This window comes from Patella vulgata, chromosome 6, assembly GCF_932274485.2.
Source record: "Patella vulgata chromosome 6, xgPatVulg1.2, whole genome shotgun sequence".
Taxonomy (NCBI): domain Eukaryota; kingdom Metazoa; phylum Mollusca; class Gastropoda; family Patellidae; genus Patella; species Patella vulgata.
In genome coordinates this window covers 38,396,087-38,420,002 of record NC_065884.2, presented here as the reverse complement: position 1 = coordinate 38,420,002, position 23,916 = coordinate 38,396,087, and the positions used below count along the sequence as shown (strand labels likewise).

Sequence of the window (23,916 nt, the reverse complement as noted above, 5' to 3'; positions counted from 1 at the left end):
CTGAAGTCAATCGGATATTAACTTTGGCCTCTAGAGCGTCCACAAGATTTTTCAAAGTGATCAAGGGCCATAACTTAGGTAGTAATTATCAGAAATCTTTGAAAATCAATAGGATTATTCGTCTCATGACCTTAAACACTATGTATAAATTTAAAGTTACTCGGATATTAACTTTGGCCTCTAGAGCGTCCACAAGATTTTTTGAAGTGATCAAGGGCCATAACTCTGGCAGTAATTATCGGAAATCGCTGAAAATCAATAGGCTTCTTCGTCTCATGACCTTAAACACTGTGTATAAATTTAAAGTCAATCGGATATTAACTTTGGCCTCTAGAGCGTCCACAAGATTTTTTGAAGTGATCAAGGGCCATAACTCTGGCAGTAATTATCGGAAATCGCTGAAAATCAATAGGCTTCTTCGTCTCATGGCCTTAAACACTGTATATAAATTTAAAGTCAATCGGATATTAACTTTAGCCTCTAGAGCGTCCACAAGCAATTGTGGACGCCGGACCGACGGACGGACAGGGGCGACGACAATATACGACCACATTTCAATGTGGGCGTATAAAAACAATATTTTAAAAATTAAGCCTTTGTCAGAATGTGTATAAAATAATAAAAAAAAAATCATAACGGTAAGCGCTATTTAGGACTGGTTTATTGACCTAATTCCAAGAGATATGTCACGTGTCATTGGAATTCTATCAGGAAAATATCCGGTGCTCTGTCAGGGGATTATATTCAATGAAGATTTAAATTTACCTAACAACTGGTCAGTGAATCCATCAATGTATGATCCAGTTAATATTTTAATATGTACCTGTACCTGGAATTCACACGATTGGCAAACCATGCCAAGATCGTCTTCTTTTGCCACTTGGGTTTCGTGGTCTTTCTTAACTGAAGAATTTTTTCAACGATACAGCTATATTACTTATCGATATAAATATTGCTGGAACGTATCGATACATATCGGTGTATCGACACAGCCCTACTTCGACCACAGTAAGGTGAGCGACTATGGGTGTGCATTTTTTTTTTATATTCACCTTTTTTATTCGTACTTCATATGTAGATAATCATAATCAAAATGAATATGCCCAATCGGACATCAAGACATGGTGAATAATATTCAAAATTCCGAAATTAATATAGTTTACTGAGTGTATAACTACCACTCAACCAGATTATAGTCGATAATACACTGAATTAGTAGGTAATTAAGTGATCAACGTATTTATCGTGTTATACGATCTATAAACCTACCTTGATTAACTACTTAATCTGCCTTGATTGACTGACTTAATCCTTTGTCGGACAATTCATCAATCTAATCTTAAACAGAAGCCATTGTTTCCCCTTTGTCGGACTATTCATCAATCCATTATAATTTTAATCTTCGTGTTAACCTCGTGGTTTCTGCATTGTCGGACATTTTAATCGCATTGATGTGAGCCGACAATATGTATAAACTAGTCATAGAAGTCACATATTGTAAGAGTATATAACGCCAAGATCAATAGACAGTCATTATAATTCGTCTGCGATATCACTTCGGTGGAAGCGAGCATTAAATAAAGATTTCACACACACACACATATCCCAAAAATACAAGACATTGCTAGCACGCGGTTTACAGCACTCGGAAAACCTGGCAGATTCCGTTACTCTACATCTAGCTTCGGCTGTATGACGGAAAGTGATATGTACTTACGAACTTGCCGGTTTTAGAAAGAAGTTATCAAAATTGCGTCGTTCGAAGCGTGTTTAGAATTTTCAGAGCAAAGTTGTCCTTGTTTGAAGAAAATCTGATTAGGTACATATCACTTACCATCATACAGCCGAGGCTAGATGTAGAGTAACAGAATCTGCCGAGGTTTGCCGAGTGCTGAACCGGTATTAGAAATCTCGGATTTATGATCATATCTTGAATGGGGTTTATGTTTTTAAATAAAGAAATAAGTAATCTAGGCAATGTTGACGAATATGTCGATTGGAATAGTGTAAGTACTTAATTGTTTTAGACGATAGCGCATGCTAGAGTAGAATGCGATTATTTAGCGGATGGTGTCATTCCTCGTTGTGGTATAGCGACGTTTATTGCCCAAAAAATTTCGGGACATCATATTCTTATCCTATGTAATAAGTCGTGACGGAGTATAAGACGAATGCCGGACTTCAGCTGAAAAATGTAGCGACTTATGACCCGAAAATGAGGTAATTTTGGGGGAATTTGAAACAGTACAGATCGGCAGTAGTCGGCACGCTTCCATTCTATCGTATTACGAATTTTGTAGGAATATTACTGACATAAATTTGTATACCGTACGGGAATTAAATATGAAAAATAACGAGGTGCATCTATTTTTATATTACGGACGAATTTGAATTTTTTGTTTACACGTGATTTTTGTGTGTGGTCTAAAAACTGCCATCTTAAATAACAATAAGAGTTATGTCCCTTTATTTTCGGTAAAAATGTCCGACAAGAAAATTTTTGAAATCCCATCACTGCTGCAGACACAAGAACAATAACGTTGTCCAATCAGAGGTTGTGATACAAACACATATCCAAATACAAACATTGTGATCTCCACCAAAAAATGAACTGATAAGTTTACAGCCGTTAAAAGTTGTTTTGTTTTTATTTTTCAGTTCAAAAACTCACAGAAAAGCAATTGAAACTGTTTTAGAGACTAGAGAAGTATTTATTTGCAAGAAAATTGGCAGTGGCAAGTCTCTTTGTTTTGGAAATTTCCTGCAACCATGACATTGAACGAACCTTGAACTTTGCAACTCGATTATCACAGGTAGATATTTCAGTTGGAAAGCGCGAGACTTGGTATTCGCGGTGATATTTTCTATCGAGGAATATGAGAGGTCTAGAGCTGGGTCCTAGACCAATCGAAATTAGTGACGAAAAATGTAGATTGTAGAGTGTTACGTGAAGGCCTTGATAAGATGTACGGAGTTAAAGCGAGATCAAGCCTTCTATTGAAGATGTATAGATAGATTACATGAAAAGATAGCTTTTTTTTTTTTTACAGTTCTCAGACTAGTCCATGACCCCACAAAAAGTGCTCGCGACGCAGAAGTCGGGAAACGCCGGTCTAATAAGTAAACACGGTAGATAAGTGAACAGGTCCATTTCTAAACCTGTCTCGAAGAAATTAAACGGTTTACCATTAAATTAAACCATAGTACTAACTAAACCATTTTTGTAATTTTCAAATGATTTTTATCAATTATCAAATGATGTTTTGAAAGTAAACTATATGCATACTTTCTAGCGCTAAAAACCACGTTTTAAACGACATCAGTCTTACAGTGTCCAGACCTCTGGTAATAACATATATAAGCCTACCTAAATCCAAGAAGAATTTACATCTTATTAAAAATTGATACATAAATCAAATATAAAACCATAATAGAATATCTACCATGTAATAAGGGGCACATCCTTTCAAAAACAGTAGCTGGTCCCATGGCAGCAAACTGTCCTAAAGCCAGTTCCATAAACATCAAAGGTAAGCCAACAAGTAACAACATAAGTATAAAGGGGAACACAAAAGCTCCTGAAAAACAAAATAGAAAATTTTGTACAATTCTGTTACTGTTGAAATAGTTAAGTTTATGGTATGTGTTGTTGGAATTGTTATTGTTTTTGTTGTATTATGTTATGTGATGTTCAATAATTTGTTATTGCAGTTATTACATGTTTCAGACCATCGATCGAAACATGTATTGTTTTTATAAATGATTTTTATTAAGCTTTCATATTTCATATGAAAGCTTATTGTTGTTAAAATTATTAAGCTTTCATATTTCATATGAAATCTTATTGTTTCTGTTAAGATTAACATTATTATTATTAATAATAATAATAATAATAATAATAATTATTTAACGCCAATTACATCAACATAGATCTTAATAGGCGGTACAACATAAAATGAAAAACAATAAAATATCACAGAGCATCATGAAAATAAGATGTATGTAAATAACAGAACATTTATGACAAAAGTAGATCCATAATTAAAGATAGGTTACCAGGCAACAAAACATACGCCCACAGCAACTAAATCGTCTGAGCGGTCGAAAAGGGTTGTCGCATATATATTCCTTTGTAGGTAATAATCAGATCAGATTATAAATTTTGTCGTTTGAGGGTTTACAAGGTTCTACAAACTGAAACAAGGGTCTCAACTCTGGAAGTAATCTACAGAAATTGTTGAATTTGACATGCTTTTTCGTTTTACTAATTTAAATAATGCATATAAATTTCATACAGGTCAAATGATCACTTTTGTCATTGAAACGTTCACAATCGCCATAACTCTAGAAATTATTGACGGAAATTGCTGAAATTCAATAGACCTGTTTCACAAATTTAAATGATGCATATAAATTTCATACATATCGGATGATAACTGTTGTCATTAGAGTGTTCACAAGATTTAACAAAGTGAAACAAGGGCAATAACTCTAGAAGTAATTATTGTAAATTGCTGAAATACTATAGGCTTTTCCTTTCACTAATTTAAATCATGCCTATAAATTTCACAAAGATCGGGTGGTAACTTTTGGTGTTAGAGCGTTCACAAGGATCAATACAGTGAAACAAGGGCCATAACTCTAGACGTAATAAACGGAAATTGCTGAAATTCAATAGGCTTCTTCGTCTTACTAATTTAAATAATGCATATAATTTTCAGAAAGATCGAATGATAACTTTTGACGTTGGAGCGTTCACAAGGACCAATAAATAAAGTGAAACAAGGGCCATAACTCTAGACATAATAAACGGAAATTGCTGAAATTCAATAGGCTTCTTCGTTTCAATAATTTAAATAATGCATATAAATATCAGAAAGATTGGATGATAACTTTTGATGTTAGAGCGTTCACAAGGGCCAATAAAGTGAAACAAGAGCCATAACACTAGACATAATAAACGGAAATTGCTGAAATTCAATAGGCATTATCGTTTCAATAATCTAAATAATGCATATAAATATCAGAAAGATCGGATGATAAATTTTGACGTTAGAGCGTTCACAAGGTTGAATAAAGTGAAACAAGGGCCATAACTCTAGATGTAGTAAACAGAAATTGCTGAAATTCAATAGGCTTCTTCGTTTCACTAATTTAAATAATGCATAAGAATTTCAGAAAGATCGGATGATAACTTTTGGAGTTAGAGCGTTCACAAAGTTCAATAAAGTGAAACAAGGGCCATAACTCTAGACATAATAAACAGAAATTATTGAAATTCAATAGGCTTCTTCACTAATGTAAACAACATACATCAATTTTAAAACAATTGGAAGATAACTTTTGGCGTTAGAGCGTTCACAAGAAATTGTGAACGATGGACGGACGGACCGACAGACGGGCAGACGGGGGCAACGGCAATATATGTCCACATTTCAATGTGGGTGAATAAAAAGAAATAAATTCAGAAAAGAGTCTAAGAACAAAATCAAAAATTAAAGATAGGTTGCCAGGCAACAAAACATACGCCCACAGCAGCTAAATCGTCCGAGCAGTCGTCAAGGGTTGTCGCATATTTATTCCTTTGTACGTAATTGGGGGCCTTTACAAGACAGTTCAATACAGATCAGATTATAAATTTTGTCGTTTGAGGGTTTACAAGGTTCTACAAACTGAAACAAGGGTCTCAACTCTGGAAGTAATCTACAGAAATTGTTCAAATTTGACAGGCTTTTTCGTTTTACAAATTTAAATAATGCATATAAATTTCATACAGATCACATGATCACTTTTGTCATTCAAACGTTCACAATCGCCATAACTCTAGAAATTATTGACGGAAATTGCTGATATTCAATAGACCTGTTTCATAAATTTAAATGATGCATATAAATTTTATACATATCGGATGATAACTATCATCAATCGAGCATTATCAAGGTTAAACAAAGTGAAACAAGGGCAATAACTCTAGAAGTAATTAATGTAAATTGCTGAAATTCAATAGGCTTTTTTGTTTCACTAATTTAAATCATGCATATAAATTTCACAAAGATCGGGTGATAACTTTTTGCGTTAGAGCGTTCACAAGGTTCAATAAAGTGAAACAAGGGCCATAACTCTAGACGTAATAAACGGAAATTGCTGAAATTCAATAGGCTTCTCCGTTTCACTAATCTAAATAATGCATATAAATTTCACAAAGATCGGATGATAACTTTCGGCGTTGTAGCGTTCACAAGGATCAATAAAGTGAAACAAGGACCATAACTCTAGACGTAATAAACGGAAATTGCTGAAATTCAATAGGCTTCTTCGTTTCACTAACCTAAATAATGCATATAAATTTCAGAAAGATTGGATGATAACTTTTGACGTTGGAGCGTTCACAAGGTTCAACAAGCCAACAGTGAGGCTGATGTCCCCCGCCGAAATAGGAAAATAATTAGAGAGTTATTGTGTTCCAAAGTCTCAGCAAATCAAATTGCTTATCGCTCTGCTTAATCTGAGCAGAAAATGCTCATTATCGATCTTAGTCAAGGTATTACTGTAATGAAACTATACACCAAGTTTCATCACTCTCACTTAATTAGAACTAAAGTTATAGTGTCCCAAAGCATCAACCAATCAAATTGTTTATCTCTGCTTACCCTAAGCGGAACGGACAGACAAACAGACAGACGGACGAACCCATTTTAATAGTTCCCTGCTTTCTTCGAAAGGCGGGGGACAATAAGCATGAACATTTACTCAATTCGAAGATCAACCAATCAAATTGTTTATCTCTGCTTACCATAAGCGGAACGGACAGACAGACAAACAGACAGACGGACGAACCCATTTTAATAGTTCCCTGCTTTCTTCGAAAGGCGGGGGACAATCAAAGTAGGAGAGTTATTGTTTTCCAAAGTCTCGACCAATCAAATTGCGTATCGCTCTGCTTACCCTGAGCAGAAAATGCTCATTATCAAACTTAGTCAAGGTATTACTGTAATGAAACTATACACCAAGTTTCATCAATCTCACTTAATTAGAACTAAAGTTATCGTGTCCCAAAGCATTAACCAATCAAATTGCTTATCTCTGCTTACCCTAAGCTGAAAATGCTCATCTTCGAACTCCATCAAGGCATTGACCTAATCAACACATACACCAAGTTTGAACATTCTAGCTCAATTAGGAAGAGAGTTATCGTGCCCCAAAGTATCAACCAATCAAATTGCTTATCTCTGCTTACCCTAAGCGGAAAATGCTCATCTTCGAACTCCATCAAGGCATTGACCTAATAAACACATACACCAAGTTTGAACATTCTAGCTCAATTAAAAGTTATCGTGTCCCAAAGCATCAACCAATCAAATTGCTTATCTCTGCTTACCCTAAGCGGAAAATGCTCATCTTCGAACTCCATCAAGGCATTGACCTAATCAACACATACACCAAGTTTGAACATTCTAGCCCAATTAGGAAGAGAGTTATCGTGTCCCAAAGCATCAACCAATCAAATTGCTTATCTCTGCTTACCCTAAGCGGAAAATGCTCATCTTCGAACTCCATCAAGGCATTGACCTAATAAACACATACACCAAGTTTGAACATTCTAGCTCAATTAGGAAGAGAGTTATTGTGTCCCAAAAAGTGTGACGGACAGACAGACGGACATACAGAAGGACAGACAGACGGACAGACAGACAGACAGACAGACAGACAGACGGACGAACCCATTTTAATAGTCCCCTGCTTTCTTCGAAAGGCGGGGGACAATAAAGTGAAACAAGGGCCATAACTCTAGACATAATAAACGGAAATTGCTGAAATTCAATAGGCTTCTTCGTTTCACCAGCTTAAATAATGCATGTAAATTTCACAAAGATCGAACGATAACTTTTGGCGTTGGAGCAATCACAAGGTTCAATAAAGTGAAACAAGGGCCATAACTCTAGACGTAATAAACAGAAATTGTTGAAATTCAATAAGCTTCTTCGTTTCAGTAATCTAAATAATGCATATAAAATTCAGAAAGATCGGATGATAACTTTTGGCGTTAGAGCGTTCACAAGGTTCAACAAAGTGAAACAAGGGCCATAACTCTAGACATAATAAACGGAAATTGTTGAAGTTAAATAGGCTTCTTCATCTCACTAATGTAAACAACATATATCAATTTTAAAACAATTGGATGATAACTTTTGGCGTTAGAGCGTTCACAAAAAATGGTGGACGACGGGCGGACGGACGGCAATATACGTCCACATTTCAAAGGGTGGGAGTGATGTGTGATGATTTCTTAATGCGACAGACAAGGCGTGCAGCAGAGTTTTGAAGACATTGGATACGCTTGATTAGTAGTCAATCTAAGAAGTAAGCTGTTACAGTAGTCTAAACGAGAAGTGATAAAAGCGTGGACTAGTAGTTTTTCAGTATTGGTGCGGTCTAGGATATATCTAATTCGGCCTATTCGATACAAAGCAAAACTTCCAGATTTGCATACAGAATTAATATGTGACGACAATGAGCATACGTTGTCAAGATTAAAACCAAGATTTCTAACACTATTTACAGGATGTACAAATTCACTACCAATACAAATATTGTTTAAAATAGACTGATAACGAAATTTAGAATAAAAATGTATTCTATTTTTCTATGTATTCTATTTTTCTATGTATTCTATTCTATTTTTGTGTTTTTCCTGCAAATCAAATCCATAGGATCTTTCTGAAACTTTGACCTACATGTACCCCCCAAGAAATCATCAAATTTTAGAGATGAAACCGGGGGACCAGAGAAAACCCACCTTGTTTGACAGACGACCCCACGCCTTGTCACTATCAAGCGGTAAGAGACAGTTGGGTCATTTTGGGAATAAACAAGCCAACGGTGAGGCTGATGTCCCCCGCCGAAATCCCGAAATCGATAGATGACACATATTAATTAATCGCAAATTTATTTTTTTCAACAGCATCGAGCAATCAAACTATACACTACGTTTCATCACTCTATCAGATAGAATCAAGATTATCTTGTCCCAAAGCATCGATTAATGAAATTGATCAGCTCTGCTTAGCTTCACATCGAAATGTTAATCATTGAACTCAGTCAAGACATTCACCTAGTGAACATCAAATTTACACATTCTACCTCAAAAGCAGAGTTGTTATCACTGTAACATTGGTACCGTTTAATCTAGCGTAAATTTCTACTCTGTGTCCAATTATTCATAAATATTGTTGAATTTCGGCGAATAGTGCTCAATTTGTACTTCTATCGAATTTCAATCTCACTGTTTAATTCTGATTACCAAGCGTCTAATTAACTAGTGTTAAGTTTCTCGACACGTGTTGAATTATAAGCGTCCCGTCTAATTAGCACGACTGTTCAATAATTAGTTGGACCGTTCAATTTCCCGACCCGTGATTAAAATCAGTCAAGGTGTCCTATTACCCAAGGTGTTAAATTTTGTTGTCAAACATCTAATTTCATGTGCGATGTTCAGATATTACGATGTGTTTAGTTGTTGGTCATCGTTCAGTTTTGCAGCACAATGTTGATTTACGTGTGTACACGTCGACTCCCTACCCTGATTAAATCCTTTTGTTTAAATGTCTTCGCAGTTAAGACTAACAGCATGGGTATTGCACCAATCATATATTACATAATATGGGATCTATAGAAAGCATTTTGGGTTGAAGGGTAATGCGATTATCTCGGGCAATAAACACAGAAGGCTTGTAGAATTAATACACATGTGTCAGAAGCTAACAATATGTCTATTGTGTAAGGCAAAACGTGAAAATAAACTAATAATTTGAACTCTTTTGTAATTCCTAAGATTAATATTATTATTTTTTTTTTTCCATTTTGCCTATTTCTCAGCAACTATAAGAGATAGAGGTCTGAAGTTTGATTTTTTCTCGGGAAACTGGGTGGTAGTTAGTGCTTAAATGTAAAACAAAATTTGTGCGCATAGCTGAAATGCGTCAGATCTTTAACGTGCACGCAAATTGAAAATCGGCCATAATTCTGTTTATTCTTAACCGATTTTTCAGACATTTACATTTTTGGATAGCTGGAGACATTTCTGAGCAGATAGCAGTTCAAAAATGTCGAGTTTAGAAACTTTGTCGCTCTCATTTTTTCGGTGAAAATTAAAAATTTTCTAAAATTGTTATTTTTTGGAATTTTGAAATTCGACTTACATTTTTGGATAGCTGTCATCAATCTGATTCCAGCAATATAAGTTTTGTTCTGAAATGTTAACATTGATTTTTCACTTTTTTTCGCTTTTTGGTCAAATCGTAGAGTTCTTATTTTTTTAAAACGGCTCCAACGATTTTTCTGAAACTTCAGGAATATAAAGTCGAAGGACCAAACCAGTCCATGAACTATAAATGAAAATCCTCTAATCACCGGAAGTAGTCAAGAAAGGTATCCGAAGTTTGACAAAATTCAGAAAAATGGGTGCCTGTGCGGAAATTATTTATTGTTCGATTTGTATAAAACAAAGTTCATATGCTCTGTTGTCTCAATTGTCATTTTTTTTGTTACCGATAGTGTTATCTGTCGGCACCGGAAGTGGCATAATTTTACCAAAAACTACAATTTTGACAGGTACCATTTTTCAAAAGCAAATATTATTTTTTTTTTAAACTGATATAACTAAAAAAGTGTGCCCTTTAAAGGCGCAAAAAACGCTGAGCTTAGTTTTTTTAATTTCGATTTCATTTTCGAGCAAATTCGATTTAGAGGCGAAAAAAGTTTAAAATTAACCTTTCTACAACCCATTCAGGCTTTTCAAATTTTAAAATATATCTACGTAACTTTTATAACCTTGTAGCTATAATCCATACGAAGAAAATGTATGTTGAAATTAGTTTGTAATATAAGCAGTTGCCTAGAAATGGGCAATTTTGTATAAGTCCCTGTTTTAGTTATTTTGCCTGTAAATAGTCAATTATTATTGGATTTTTATAAAAAAGACAAAGAATTTTTCTGAAACTTCAGGAATATGAAGTCGAAGGATGAAACTAGTCATTAAAGTAAAAATGAACATTTTCTATTCACCGGAAGTGGTAAAAAAGTGCCCAAACTTGGACAAAATTCAGAAAAATGGGTGCCTGTGCGGAAAATGCAATGTATTCATTGTGTTTTCGCCAAATAGTTAAAGTTTTATATCGTTTAATAGCCCATTGAATTGTCTATCTGATGGTACTAAAGCGACAAGTTTCTATCAAAAATTGAAAAAGTTATAGGACTTTGAAAAGTAAGGTTTTTTTCGATTTCGAGCAACTTTAGACGCCATTTGTCAATCGAGAGTCTAATTTGTAGTCTGTTGTGTGAAACCATTATATCATTTTTTGAATTGTGAAGGGTAGCCGAGAAAAGAGATCGAAAATCGAAAACGTATTTTTACGATTTGGAGCATTTTTAGAGGTCTTTTTCTCGAAAAGTCAATTGAACATTTTTTTGGAACTTTTTCTACAGAGACTCTTATTCGTAGTGTTATGTATGAAACTATTGTACAACAGTTCCAAATATCAGGAGTAGGAGAACAAAGGGATCGAAAATTGAAAACGGCAGCTTTCATTGTTAAGCGAAACAAGCAGTGAGGGTGGAAAGGTCTACAATATGTACGTTTTGTCAACGTATAGAGCCTATTCAAGAGTGCTCTTTTTCTTTCCCAGTGACCATATTTGAACTAAACTTATTTCAACTATGAGTGTTTTCTTCTATCCAAAATATGGGTTTAGTGACCCTGTAACAGAAATAGTTGATTGCTGTGTGCAATAATTAGTCTTTGAATTAATATTGTTGCTTCTTTGTCAAAATTATCTTATAACGGTAATCGTCTGGACAGAAATCGACGACTCGCGCTGTTTATAAGCAAGTCCAATTTGTTAAGAGGTTGCAGTAGTATTGTAAAGTAGTATCGAATATTGCACCTATGATAGGAAGGCATGACGTTGTTTGAGCATGGACTCTATCTGTAATTAATATTAAATTTTTATATGTTAGTGACATCAAATCTTTAACGTGCACGAAACCAGAAAATTGGCGATATTTCATTGAATATTCAATCAATTTTTGAACCAGTTACATATTTCAGTAGCTGACATGAACGTGATTCCGAAGTCCCAGGAACACATTGGTGTGACCGTAAAAGATCCCTTGGCAGTAGGAATTCTACATAAAAGTAGACAAGCGCCGCTGTACGAGCATGTTTAGAAGTCTTTTTCTCAAAAAGGCAATCTAATATTTTTGGGGGAACTCCTTCTATAGAGAGCCTAATTGATATATCTGTGTATGAAAAGAGAGCGAGAGAAATTGGGTTTAACGTCCACTTGACACAAACTAGGTCATTTCGAGACTAACATATGGTTTAAATTTCTTTTATTTCAATAATTCGCTTGCGCGTAGGGGTCTTTAGCAGTGGGAGGAAATCGGAGGACCCGGAGAAAACCCATGAGGTTGGACATTCGACCCTACTCCTTGTCACATACAACCGGGGAATCGAAACCCCGCCAGTTGACTCAATGACAGACCGTATGATACAGCGCACGCGTGTTACCCCCCCATATGAAACCACCGTACAACGGTCAAAAATATCAAGAGTGGCCAAACAAATGGCATTGTATATCGACAAAAGTCCGAAATGGTCATAATCGGAACGTTCTGCATACGTATAATATAGAGAGCTATTTTTCAAAGTGGCAATTTTTCAACTAAGGGTGTTCTACTGTTAACCAATATCTGGCACTGGTATTTGAACTAAGGGTGTTCTACTGTTAACCAATATCTGGCACTGGTACTTCTAAAGTGAAAATGACAGTTTCTCCTGGAATTAATATCCCAGTTTTTTTGTGTACATGACGTCATCTCTTTATACCATTTAAAATAAATCTCCCTGCTGCAGCTATTTATAAGGAAGTTGCCCCTCTTCATGTATAAAGAAAAGTTGATGTTGATAATTATGATTTAGGGTTTTAGTTGTTATGTGAGAATTAAAAGACTGTTTTTGTCCCATTCGGAAAACTGTTTTTTTTTTATTCCATTTACAATTTGTGTAGATCTCAGAAACTAACAGATAAAGTTCTGAATATTGATTTTTCCCTTGTTTTTAGCAATTATTACTTATAACTATTGCGAAAGTTGTGAACAGACTGGAAGTGGTGTAAATCTTTAACGTGCACGAAAATTGAAAATCGGCCCTAATTATGTCAATTCCCAACTGATTTTCGAAAAAGTTATATTTTTGTACAGCTGGGGATATTGCAGATGCGATAACGGCCGAATTGAGATACCTTGTCGTTCTAATTTTTTCTTCAAAATTTGAAAATTTACTAAAATTGTTATTTCTTGGAATGTTGAGTTTTCGATTACATATTTGAATTGCCGGCGTCTGTCCGATTCTACCAATCTAAGATTATGATGTTGTGAATTGTTCAACTATATTTTTCACTCTCCTTCTATCGTAATGCGCATGCAAAGAATGTGTCAATATCTGAATTATGCAAATGCGTGTATTTATTTAGGGGTGGGTGCGAGTGGTGGGAATAGTCTTTTGTCATGCATCTGGCGACCGTGTGACGCCATGGCTAGGGTGAAAGCCTTCAGTCTTGCAAGCAAGTCTAGTTTCTTTTTATTATTATATAACGACGACCCTTTTTTGGCTGAAGATCAAATAAAACCTACTAAATACATTTCATGCTTATATGTAATGTATAACAGGCCTCGGTGTAGTTTTACATGCAAAATTAACGGTATTTATTTGTCATAAACAATCGATGTCAAAACGATATACTGCCACGATGTTATGAATGTTGAATATTTTCACTAATAATACGGACGCGTTAGTTCACGTTGTATAGTGAGAACACGCGTGTTCACATATTCTGCACGATATATATGCGGTTATATTTCCAACCAGTCATGTAAACCTGCATGTCTAGAAGATTTTAAAGGACACGTATGCATAAGACTATACATGTATTACACAGTTTAGATATTTATGCTGTGTTCAAATTGTTTTGCATATTTACTGTATAAAGAGTGTATAGTTAATAATTACTCTTGAATTAAGGCAAAGATAGACTTTTAAATTACAAACTATAAAGGTCTTTTGGTTATCGGTCTTACAAATAGAAATAAGACATAAACAGAACTTGCAACGGGATTCGAAAGCGCTTTCAAGTCAGACGTAAAAATGAACTGAACGCAACACAAGTCTCCGACAAACACACATGTTAAAAATTACGAGAAAATTTTGAAGTCACTTTTGGAAGAGGAAAAGATCAACAACAGCATCCTCAACAAGTTTAAACCAGACCACCCCCACCCACCATATGCTAAAGCGTCAATTAAGATTCATAAAAATCCAATCAAAGCAAGACTCCTCATATGTTCCATTGACTCGGTCTATTACAATACAGCTAAATATTTATCCAAATTACTCGCACCACTAGGGGAAAACAGTCGACTCCTTTATTAAGGACTCAAATGAATTTTGTCTTCGTGTCAAAGATGTCAGAACTCCTGGGAAAATGCTCTCGTACGACGTAGTCGATCTATTCACCAATGTACCAAGAGAAGAAGCCGTGAGAGTTCTTGAAACCTGTCTCCACCAGTCCTCTACACCGCTGGATACATCACTACAAGTTCACACAATTATACGCCTGATCAAGCAATGTCTGGAATCAATTTACTTCACGTGGGGTGATAATTATTATGAACAGATTCATGGATTACCTATGGGAAGCCCATTATCCCCCCTGATTTCTGAAATCTACATGACATCACTAGAGGAAGAAGCTATTTTAACCGCCCCTTTTCAACCGCTAGTCTGGCTCAGAAGGGTTGATGACATCTTCGTCATGCTAAAAAGAAGAAGAAGATGCGGTCGTCCTGAATCACCTCAACAACCAACATCCAAGAATGAAGTTTACAATTGAAAATAAAACCAACAGCAGCCTCCCATTTCTTGATGTACTGGTAAGAAGAGAGAATGCCAATATCACCACCTCTGTGTACCGAAAACCAACACATACAGATCAGTATGGTTCATTCTCACCCTGCTCAAAACTTAAATAATCATGTTAGCATGACTAAGGTGTTAATTGGAATTTCTAAAGAAGGATTAGCTGTAGTCTGTTTCACATTGGGCACTGTTTATTTCATTAGGTTAAACCTAATAGTAAAACAAAATCACTTGATAATGTTTTATTCAACATTTATTATAGTAAAACATGTTTATTTTAACACTTTTAATGTAAATGGAAAAACTTAATATAAAAAATAAATAACTAAATAGCACTATGAAATGAGCATCAACATTAAAAATATATATTTCACATGGGCAAGTAAACATTTCATACTTTTTACTCCAAATGGACAAGATGAGATACCGCATCTACATAAAGCATGATGTCTCTTTGACCATTTCGGGACTGATCTTTCAATGCTTGAAGTCTCTCTTCTAGTTCACGGTAGGCTTTCTTCTTTGGCCTGGAAATGCCAAATTGATTCATTACTTTGTAAAAAATCACTCATTAAACACAGTTCACATGACAATTATTAAACACAGTTCACATGACACTTATTAAACGGTTAATCCATATCTAATTAGGTGAACACATTTCAGCTACAGACCATAATCCCCCAGCCCTAAACCCTTAATCCCCTTAATCAATATTTTGAGCTGGATGAGAACACCCCATCAGTATATCCACTACAAATCTAATCACCCCATCAGCACTAAAGCAGGCATTATCACTACTTTAACCAAAAGAGCCAAGAATATTTGTGACCCTGAAGCCCTTCCCCTAGAAATTCAACACTTAAAAGAAGTATTCACCCAGCACAACGGATACCCAGAACAAATGGTTAATAAGCTCATCAATGCCACACTATCCGACCTACCAAAACCTGATAAACGCAAAAACGATAAACCTACAATTAGAATCTTTATACCATTCCACGGCAACATCTCCCACCAAATCAGAAGATTATTGAAAAGTGAAGCAGATATTGAAACCACCTTCTTGAAGGGAGCAACAACCAAAGACTTGGTAAAAGCGAATGGAAAGTTAAACCACACCAAACCCTTCTCACCAAAAGGCTGTGTCTACAAAATCAACTGCAGTGGTCAGGAAAGCTACATTGGAGAATCCAAAAGACCATTAGATATCCGACTGAAAGAACACATGTCAAAAGCCCCCACCAACCAATCTGCAGTTGCTGAACATCTGAATGAGAACCCATGGCACCGAGTCGATTGGACTAAAGTTAAAACGTTGGCAGTGAACCACCACAACAAAAGAAACAGAAGAATACACAAGGCGATCCTGAAAAATATTTCACCGTATCGCAACAAGTCAGTACTAAAACTAACACTTATTACAGTATTTCAACATTGTGCTGCAAAACTGACCGATGACCAACAACTAAACGCATCGTAATATCTGAACATCGCACGTGAAATTAGATGTTTGACAACAAAATTTAACACCTTGCGTAATTGGGCACCTTGACTGATTTTAATCACGGCTTGGGAAATTGAACGGTCCAACTAATTATTGAACAGTCGTGCTAATATGACGGGACGCTTATAATTCAACACGTGTCTAGAAACTAAACACTAGTTAATTAGACGCTTGGTAATCAAAATTAAACAGTGAGATTGAAATTCGATAGAAGTACAAATTGAGCACTATTCGCCGAAATTCAACAATATTTATGAATAATTAGACACAGAGTAGAAATTAACGCTATTTACGCTAGATTAAAAGGTACCAATGTTACAGTGTATGTTCCAAAGTCTCAACCAATCAAATTGCTTATCGCTCTACTTACCCTCGGCAGAAAATGTTCATTATCGACCTTAGTCAAGGTATTGATGTAATAAAGCTATACACCAAGTGTCCTCACTCTCACATAATTAGAACTAAAGTTATCTTGTCCCAAAGCATCAACCAATCAAATTGCTTATCTCTGCTTACCCTAAGCAGAAAATTCTGCGTTCAAAAGGTTCAATAAAGTGAAACTCTAGACGTAATAAACAGAAATTGCTGAAATTCAATAGGCTTCTTCGTTTCACGAATTTTAATAATGCATATAAATTTCAGAAAGATTGAGTGATAACTTTTGACATTAGAGCGTTCACAAGGTTCAATAAAGTGAAACAAGGGCCATAACTCTAGACGTAATAAACAGAAATTGCTGAAATTCAATAGGCTTCTTCGTTTCACTAATTTAAATAGTGCATATAAATTTCACAAAGATTGGATGATAACGTTTGCCGTTAGAGCGTTCTCAAGGTTCAATAAAGTGAAACAAGGGTCATAACTCTAGACTAAATAAACGGAAATTGATGAAATACAATAGGCTTCTTTGTTCCACTAATTTAAATAATGCATATAAATTTCACAAAGATCGGACGATAACTTTTGGCGTTAAAGCATTCACAAGGTTCAAGAAAGTGAAACAAGGGCCATAACTCTAGACGTAATAAACAGAAATTGCTGAAATTCAATAGGATTCTTTGTTTCACTAATTTAAATAATGCATATAAATTTCACAAAAATCGGATAATTTTTGGCATTAGGGAGTTCACAAGGTCCAAGAAAGTGATATAAGGGCCGATGATACTCAATTATATATTTCATTTACACCTAAAAGCTAATTGTCCATCTTCTTTCAATTTATCAAAATTGCAACTTGAGAACTGTATTAGTGAAATTAGAAAATGGATGTCAAAGAACTTTCTAAAATTGAATGATGATAAAACCGAATATTTCTTATTAGGCTCAAGGCATCAATTAAGTAAATTTTCACACGATAACCCCCCTGTTATAATTGGTAATTAGGGTTTCACACTGCGAAGCTTGTGTGAAACACTATTGTTTTTGTTAAGATTATTCTTATTATTATCAAAAACTACATGTCGGATCGATACGATTTCTTCGGTTTAATTAGGAAAGTGGGTGTGACTTAGAGATTAAAGCTATTTTGGGTATTCTGTGACAATGCGAAATGTCCGAAATCACCGAAGTTGTCGTTTTTTTAAAAAAATGCCGTAGTATTAACAATAATCATCAAATTTTAACATATGATGCATTTTGATATAGCCGGAGACAAGGCACATAGCTGTGCTACTTTTGATTTTTGATTGTCGACGAATCTTTGTAGATATTAAGCGCCAAATTTCGAAAATTTAAAATTTTACAAAAAACTTTTTTATTTATGAATATTTTTATATGGCATTTTAACCAGGGTTGAAGAGTTATCCGATTTGACTAAAAATGTCAACATTTTTTTGTGTCCGTAATTTTCCTTGGCTGCCATTGGCTAATTCAGTTTTTCAGTCCTAGATTAATTATTTATTATTCGATTTGTACAAAAGAAAGTTCATATGCTGCGTGGCCCAAAATGTCATTTACTTTGTTACCAGTAAAGATTCGTGTCGGCACCGGAAGTGAATTAAAATCGGCAAAAACTACAATTTTGACAGATTTTGACAGTTCGGTACAACTTTTTGAAAGCAAATATTATATTTTCAAAATTTGATATTACCAAAAGTATACGCCATGCAAAGGCGCACAAATCATCAGACTCAGTTTTTTTAATTTCGATTTCGTTTTCGGGCTATTTCGATTAAAAGGTGAAAAAAGCTGTAAAATTAAACTATTTACAACCCATCCACCGTCTTCATATTTCAAAATATTTCATCGTAACTTTCATAACCTCGTAGCAATAACCCATACAAAGAGAATGTATGTCAAAATTAGTTTGTAATATCAGCAGTTGTCGAGAAATAGGCAATTTTGCATGAGTCACATTTCGTGCTATTTTGCCTGTAACTAAAAGAATCAATTATAATTCAATTTTCAATTTTCTTTCACCATTTGATGCCGAATGCCACGTTTGGCTAGATTAAACCATTTTAACACCTTTACTGTCACCGGAAATGACGTCATTTGGGCAAAAACTGAATTTTAGCCTTCAAAACCGATATTTTTTTCAAATGAGTCGTATATGTTATTTGTTTAAAAGTATGATATTTAATTTCAATCAACAAATAGAATGAACCCATATGACCATATAGATACCACAAAATGGGTTCTAACTTGTAAGGTTTCAGAGAAATAGACGATTTTCTACTAGTCACTTTTCAAGGTTTTTGGTCTATAACAGTGTCAAATATTATTCGATTTTCATAAAATTTTCACCATGTCATGCCTTATGCCATTTCTGATTTCATAAAACTAATTTAACATTTTCATTCTCACCCGAAGTAATGTCATTTTAGCAAAAACTGTATTTTTAGCCTTCAAAACAAATATTTGTTTGAAGTGAGTTATATTTAGTATTCGTTTACCATTACATTTCATTCCAATGGAAATATAGATTGGATCAATACGATCATAAATATGTCAAAAAATAGCTTCTAGCATCTTCTCTTGCAAAGAAATAACCAATTTCGTCAGGATCACTTTTTAAGACTTTTCACATTTTTATTACAGTTTATGGGTTCTAAATTAATTATTTATTGCCTGATTTGTATAAAACAAAAGCTCATATACTCCTTGGTGCAAATTCTCAACTTGTTTCTACCTATAAAGTTTTGTCGGCTCCGGAAGTGACGTAATCTTGCCTAAAATTTAAATTTTGACGGGTCGGGAGGTCTTTTCCTAAGGAAAAATCTTAATTTCTACAAATCTTATCAATGAAGATGACTGCTGCTCCTACAGGTGCAAAATATGTCGGGCTTAGTTTTTTTGTTTTTTTTTTTATATCAGTTTTGTATTTGCACCATTTGGATTTAAGGTTGAAAAAAGGAGTAAAAATCAGCTACTTACAACCCATTCATCGTCTTCATATTTTAGATTATTTCTACGCAACTTTCATAATTTAGTAGCATAGTAGCATCAATCCATACGACAATGTATGTCAAAATTAGATTGTAATATGCGCAGTTGCAAAGAAATAGGCAATTTTGCATGCGTCACTTTTCACGTTATTTTGCATGTAAAAGAGTCAATTATCGTTCGATTTTCAATTTTTGTTACCATGTGATGCCTCATGCCACCTTTGACTAGGTCAATCCAATTTAACATTTTCACTGTCACTGAAAATGACGACATTTGGGCAAAAACCCATACGACCATACAGATATCACAAAATGGTTTCTAATTTGTTCGGTTGCAGAGATATAGGTTTTGGTCTATAAAAGTGTCAATTATTATTCGATTATCATAAAATTTTCACCATGTGAGGCCTTATGCCATTTATATTTTCATAGAATTAATGTAAAAATTTTATTATCACTGGAAGTAATGTAATTTTGGCAAAAACTGTATTATTAGCCTTCAAATTGTTTTGAAGTGAGTTATATTTATCATTCGTTTAACATTATGATATTTGATTCCAATGGACATATAGATTGGATCAATACGATCATATAGATGTCCAAAAATTGTTTCTAGCATCTTCCCTTGTCGAGAAATTTCCCATTAAAAAGTCAGCTAACTTAGCGGTAAGTTAGTAACAAATTTTGTAAGGATCACTTTTTTGACATATGTAACACATGGTAACAAATGTATAAATGAAATTAATATTGCTGGGTAACTGGCACCGGAAGTGACATAAGTTCAAGGGTAATGTGGCACCGGTGAAACCCGTCATTACTGCATCGCAGTTCTAGTTGTGATATATTTTCATCTTATTCTCCTCGTAATATTGGTGCAATCTTTGATAGTTTTATGCTTATGGGAGCTCAAGTAAATAATATTTGTAAATTGTGCTATTTTAATATCAGAAATATAGGTAAAATACGTAAATGTGTAACTGTAGAGGCCACTAAGTCACTGGTTAATTCTCTGGTCACGTCTCGATTAGATAACTTTAATTCACTTCTAGTTGGTTTCTTTAAAGCTTATAGATAAATTACAAAAAGTACAGAATACTGCAGCTAGACTTGTTACTTTAACTAAGACATGTGACCACATAACTCCTGTTTTATATAATTTACACTGGTTACCTGTTAAATATCGAATTGATTTTAAGATTTTATTACTTACTTTTAAATGTTTAAATAATTTAGTTCCTGTTTACCTCTCAGTGCTCTTTAAGCACCTGTTTTATGGAATAATCTACCATTTAGTTTAAGATGTTGTACATCTCTCTCTCTTTTAAAAAACAACTTAAAACACATTTATTTAATCAGGTTTTTAACTGACTCTGTATACAATCGTTAACATGTCCATAATCTTGTTTATTTATGATTACATTGTCACTTTGTAAAGTGCCCCTGAACATGTTATATGAAAGGGCGCACTATAAATATGCTGTAATAATAATAATAACTCCAGACGTAATAAACCGAAATTATTGAAATCAAATAAGCTTCTTCATCTCACCAATGTAAACAACATATATCAATTTTAAAACAATCGGATCATAACTTTTGGTGTTAGAAGACGACGGGCGGACCGACGGACAGACAGACGGACGGAGGTGAAGGCAATATACGTCCACAGTTACAATCCGATATGCGCGAATATCGAAAGGAACCGAGATCTTTGGGTTATAAACTAACATTTCAAGTTTCAACGAAATCGGATAAAAATTGTGACCTCTATAGGGTCCACAAGCTAAAAACGTGATTTTTCATACAACCAGGGGCCATAATCCATGAAGTTTCGGTCCGATACATGCCAATATCGAAAGCAACCAAGATCTTTTGGAGATAAACCTATATTTCAAGTTTCGTCAAAATCGGATAAGAATTGTGACCTGTACAGTGTCCACAAACAATTGTGGACGGACGTATGGATGGACGGACAGGGGTCCTCATACAACTAGTCGTATAGCCGTAAACGGTTTGAAATGGACGGTTAAATGGTTCAAATTCAACGGTACGGTTATTCGGAGATGTCCCCCTTTACCCTTTACATAGAGTTGTGTCTGATTATATTCCTCTTAATAACAAAACTTGCCCGTTTTCATTTTGTATTTGATGTTTGAAAATCTTAGAATTTAACAGTCGTCCTACGATGTCAACTGCTAAAAAATAATACTATTAATAGCACTCGTTGTAGTCATACGGCAAAGTCAACGGACCGATACATGCCAATATCGAAAGCAGCCAAGATCTTTTGGAGATAAACCTATATTTCAAGTTTCGTCAAAATCGGATAAGAATTGTGACCTGTAGAGTGTCCACAAACAGGGGTGACGACAATATACGTCCACATGAAAATGTGGGCGTATAAAAATGTGATTTTTTGTCAGTCAGTTTTGGGCCGATTTCCACGAAATTCAAACTCAGTCATCCTTAGGGTGTAACAGTGATATAATAATACGTTATTTAAATCGGATAAAAATTATGACCTCTATAGGGTCTACAAGCTAAAAACGCAATTTTTCGTACAAAATCAGGGGCCATAATTCAGGAAGTTACGTTCCGATATGCGCGAATATCGAAAGGAACCGAGATCTTTGGGTTATAAACTTACATTTCAAGTTTCATCAAAATAGGGATAAAATTGTGACCTCTATAGGGTCCACAACCTTGATATACCATATTTTTACGCTATTTGAGAACGAAGGGCGGCCATTTTATCTGTCAGTTTTGGGCCGATTTTCACGAAATTCGAACTCAGTAATCCTTAGGGTGTAACGGTGATATAATAAAACAATTTTTGAAATAGGATAAAAATTATGAACTCTATAGGGTCCACAAGCTAAAAATGTGATTTTTCGTACAATCAGGGGCCATAATTCAGAAAGTTACGGACTGATATGCGCGAATATCAAGAAGAACCGAGATCTTTGGGTTATAAACTTTCATTTCAAGTTTTAACACAATCGGATAAAAATTGTGACCTCTATAGGGTCCACAACCTTGATATACCATATTTTTAAGCTATTTGAGAACGAACGGCGGCCATTTTGTCTGTCAGTTTTGGGCCGATTTTCATGAAATTCGAACTCAGTCGTCCTTAGGGTGTAACGGTGATATAATAAGTTTTTTTAAATCGGATAAAAATTATGACCTCTATAGGGTCCACAAGCTAAAAACGCGATTTTTCATACAATCAGGGGCCATAATTCAGAAAGTTACGGTCCGATATGCGCGAATATCGAAAGGAACCGAGATCTTTGGGTTATAAACTAACATTTCAAGTTTCATCAAAATCGGATAAAAATTGTGACCTCTATAGGGTCCACAACCTTGATATACCATATTTTTACGCTATTTGAGAACGAACGGCGGCCATTTTGTCTGTCAGTTTTGGGCCGATTTTCACAAAATTCGAACTCAGTCGTCCTTAGGGTGTAACGGTGATATAATAATACGTTTTTTAAAATCGGATAAAAATTATGGCCTGAGTAGGGTCCACATGCTTAAAACGCAATTTTTTCGTACAATCAGGGGCCATAATTCCGGTATGCACAAATATTAAAAGGAACCAAGATCTTTGGGTTATAAGCATACATTTCAAGTTTAAACCAAATCGGATAAAAATTGTGACCTCTACAGTGTTCACAAGCTAAAAACGTGATTTTTTGTACAATCAGGGGCCATAATCCATGAAGTTACGGTCCGATACATGCCAATATCGAAAGGAACCGAGATCTTAGGGTGATAAACCTATATTTCAAGTTTCATTGAAATCGGATAAAAATTGTGACCTGTAGACTGTTCACAAACAATTGTGGACAGACGGGCGGGCGGACGGACGGACTGACGGACGGACAGGGGCGACAACAATATACGTCCACATGAAAATGTGGGCATATAAAAAAGGTGATTTTTCGTACAATCCGGGGCCATAATTCAAGAAATTACGATTCGATATGCGCAAATATCAAAAGGAACCGAGATCTTTGTGTTATAAACTTGCAAATATACCACAG

General features: G+C 34.9%; 1 protein-coding gene across 4 annotated transcripts in view; it reads right to left on the bottom strand.

Annotated features, from left to right (window-relative positions):
* Nucleotides 1-23,916, bottom strand: part of LOC126825385 (sodium- and chloride-dependent glycine transporter 1) — a 337,837-nt gene that overhangs the window by 224,292 nt on the left and 89,629 nt on the right. For all 4 annotated transcript variants that reach the window (XR_007681937.2, XM_050555001.2, XM_050555002.2 and 1 more), the window contains one exon: nucleotides 3,444-3,578. Coding sequence is in view for 3 of the 4 variants with exons in the window: in XM_050555001.2 (XP_050410958.1) it covers nucleotides 3,444-3,578 (135 nt within the window). In the remaining variant the exon portion in view is untranslated. The remainder of the gene's footprint in view (nucleotides 1-3,443; nucleotides 3,579-23,916) is intronic.